The sequence below is a fragment of the Mesitornis unicolor genome, unplaced genomic scaffold, assembly GCF_000695765.1.
Source record: "Mesitornis unicolor isolate BGI_N332 unplaced genomic scaffold, ASM69576v1 scaffold28289, whole genome shotgun sequence".
NCBI classification, from domain to species: Eukaryota; Metazoa; Chordata; class Aves; order Mesitornithiformes; family Mesitornithidae; genus Mesitornis; species Mesitornis unicolor.
In genome coordinates this window covers 12,947-16,431 of record NW_010207002.1, presented here as the reverse complement: position 1 = coordinate 16,431, position 3,485 = coordinate 12,947, and the positions used below count along the sequence as shown (strand labels likewise).

The 3,485-nt window shown below is 49.2% G+C and overlaps 1 protein-coding gene across 1 annotated transcript in view; it reads left to right on the top strand.

The window, feature by feature from the left end:
* The first annotated feature begins 1,307 nt into the window (after positions 1-1,307).
* DNAL4 (dynein, axonemal, light chain 4) overlaps positions 1,308-3,485 on the top strand; it is a 2,556-nt gene continuing 378 nt past the window's right edge. The window contains exons 1-2 of the mRNA XM_010191988.1: positions 1,308-1,494; positions 2,330-2,413. Of these exons, the coding sequence (XP_010190290.1) occupies positions 1,423-1,494; positions 2,330-2,413 (156 nt within the window). The 5' untranslated portion in view covers positions 1,308-1,422. The remainder of the gene's footprint in view (positions 1,495-2,329; positions 2,414-3,485) is intronic.

Sequence of the window (3,485 nt, the reverse complement as noted above, 5' to 3'; positions counted from 1 at the left end):
GTCTCTGCGGGGATGAGGGCGACGAGATCGCGTGAGGGGGTCGCTTCGAATGTGCGGCCCGCTCGGACCGTGTTCCACCGCCCCCCGTGATGGTGCCGCTCCCGGGGCGCGGGCTGTGTCGTCCTTGCCATGTTCCTAGTGCCTGGTGGCTCTGATCTCTGCGTCCTACCCCATCTCCGGCCGCCGCCGGAGCTGTGGCATACCTTTGCGGCCCCATGGCTGGCGGACTGGCCTCTGGCCGCCTCCCTGCCTGGCTTTTAACCGATACAGCCGCCCATTGGTGGCTCTTCCCCGGGGAAACCGCCGCCGACCCGTGGGCAGCCCCCGGCGGTACGCTTTGGTCTGTGACCTCGGGGAGAAGCTAGATTTTGAAGCGGCTCCCGGGATTTGCCCCGCTGCGGGAGGCTGGTGGCAGCCAGGCAGTTGCTCTGTCCTGTGAAGCTTGTGTGGGGATGTCCACAGGTCACACGGTCCCTTGTGGGAGTGCCGGTGGTCTCAGATTTGGCTTTAGCCAGCAGCTCTGCATCTTTGGCATAAACACTTGGTCTGTGTGGTGTTGCCTGACACTGTGTTAATTTAGTTTTTCCTTTAATATGGGATCACCTTTGCTTCCGTTGGGTAGGAGAGGAAGGTGGTTTGTTCTGGGTTGGAGAACCAGAGGGAAGACTGCGGTGAAATGTTCTGAATCAACCAGTCAATGCTGTGCCTTTGCCTTGCCCAGGTAGAAGTTGGTTGGTAATAAGGCCCAGAGGCATGGTCCAGCATTTTCCCATATGGCCCTTCCCCAGCTGACAAATGCTCGGGGATGCAAGGAACAAGTGCACAAAACAGATCAAGATGTTCCTGTTAAATGTTTCCGTCCAGACATGTACGCTGATCCTGTTCCTAAAGTACTCTTACCCTTCACTTGTCATGCACAGTTTGAAACGCTCTTAGATGATAGTGTCCTGGGAAAATCCTTCTGGAATTAATCAATAGTCATAATGGCTAATGTATTGTTCCCTTGTCCCTTTTCGGAAGCAGTACTCTGACTCGGCTCTTCCTTCAAGCTTGATTGGTGCTTCTGGGAAAGTGCAGTGCTCTTAAAGCCTCGTTTATGGAAAATGATACATTTTTAAAACTTGCATTAATGGTCTGTAAAATAACTCTCTAAGTGCATGACATGTGAAGATGGTACTGAGAAATAGTAAGTAACTGAGAGGGGACAATATTCTCATCATAATTTTATTTGCTTTCTGTTTTTATTCAAAGCTTGCATTCTCTTTCCTGTGTTTGTTTTTATTCAAGCAGCATACTCTGTCCTGCTGAAGCTGCTCTGCCTGTGTTCACAGAGCCGTGGTCCTGTCAGCTCATCGCACCACAGCGCCTTGCTGAGCTCCAGTCGACCCCTCCGCCCCTTCCTGGGGTCACTGTGGAAGGACCATGGCAGACACCGGGGAGGGGAAAAAGGAGGAGGCTGATTATAAAAGACTTCACAGCTTTCCACTGATCAGGGTAAGAAGAGGGATGCAGTATGTGTTTACCAGTGTTGCAGATATGAAATCCTACCTTCATTCTTACCAAACTAGAATTTCTCCCACTGAGTAGCTGCTGTGAGAACGCGTGTACTGATGGTCCTGCAAAGGGATCCTGGTCATGACCACTGCTTTCTCTCTGTCCTTGTCCTCTGTCAGGGAAATTTATTAGCACCATTGTTCCCCCTGTCAGCCAAGGGAAGCCTGGAGTGAAGTGATCTGATTGAACATGCTGCCTTTGGATTCCTCTCCTGTGTTCTGGATGTAGCTTGCTTTTTCATCTCTAGAGGAGCTGGAGTAAAAGATCTTGCTAGCCAGCCAGGTAGCAGAAGAGGAAGAAAAGGAAGAAAAGGCTGTGTAATTTAGACCTCTTTGTTATGCTTACGGCAATAATTAAGGACTGTGGTTCGAGCATTATTACGATGCTTTCTCTTCATGTTATAATAGAAAAACTGATAAATGTATTTGTCTCCTCCTTTAAGCCATGCTTACTTAGTGCTAGTCTTAATGTTAGGTAAAGAATTCTGCACTGGCTGGGACAAAGGAATGAAGGGATTACTTGTAATGCAGTAAGCCATTTTCATAGTTACTGTTCTCTGAAAGGGTGAAAGTGTTCAGTATGCAGACAAGCTCATGCTGCTGGTGATGCCCACCCCCTTGAAGCAGGCATTAATAGTCACAGGGACTAGCTGCCTTCTGCACACAGCCAGCAGCCTAGGCTCCTGCTATATATAGCCTTTGCAAAAGCAAGGGCTGCTTACTGTTGTCTTGTGTCTAGCTCTTATTTGTTCCTCTTGTTTGTTTGCTCTTTCCAGCACTCAGACATGCCGGAGGAGATGCGTGTAGAGGCCATGAAGCTCTGTGTCACAGCATGTAAGAAATACTCCACCAACAACGAGGTACTAGCCAAATCCCCAGATGGGGAGCCTTCAGTTGCTGCAGCTCAGGGAACGTGCATGATCACGGCTAAGGGTGCAGGGCAGAGTGCAGTCAGATCCTGACATTTTGTTACTCTCTTTCTGCACTGAGCAAGGGTAGAAAGCAGTCAGCTTGGGTAGATCTCAGATTTGGTTCCCTTTGTCAGCAAGATCCACAATGGCACTTTGCTCTCCTGCAGGGAGCAGAGGTTGGTAGCGATGCTGCCTCCCAAAACTTACCTCCTTACTGATCCTGCCTTGCCTGTGATATGCTTCCGCTCTGTCCATAAAATGCCCGGTGTCCTGAGGGCTTGGTTCAGAACTGTGTGGAGATGGGCCCTTCCTGTCTGTTTTTCAGGCATGATCAAAACCGCCCCTACCAGAGTGGAGAAGAGGCTCTTGGTTTGGGGATGAGCACATGAAAGTCTTTGAACCTTTTGGTACAGTCTGTTAAGTCAGCCCTCTTGGCTTTCAGCCTCTTGAATGAAATTACTGAGACTGTATACATGTGAGGTGATGCAGAAGTTGCAGTCTTTGGAAAGGTTGCCCTTAATTTTGAGAGCAGAAAATAAAGGAGAAGACACCTTGCTCCGTGGGCAGGGCACAGACAGCTTGTTGCTGGAGCAGCTTTGTGTTGGAGCAAGGCAAAGCTATGAAGCCAGAGATTCCCTCTGTCCCATCCTGCCTGAGACATCACATATCGCTGCTAAATCTTCCTCTCTCCTTTTTTAGATCAAGCAGGGTGTGATTTGGGAGAAGTGAGCCTTTTAAAAGTCAGCCTAGTTTCAGTGTTTTGGTAATTAGCTGGAGGAAAAAAAATGGACTCCTGTAAAAATAGCCACAGCTTAGTGACCTGAATCTCCTCTCACGCTTGCTGCACCCAGCATAACTCCGTCAGCATCTAAACCAGAATTCTTACTTCAGACTGTGTGAACAAGAGAGGTGCTTGGTAGATGCAGTTCTTTAATTTCTCCAGACTGCTGTGTCAGAGGCTGCTGAAAGCAGAGAGACCTGTTTTACCCTTGGGCGTAGCTTTGGGGAGCTCCCAATTCCT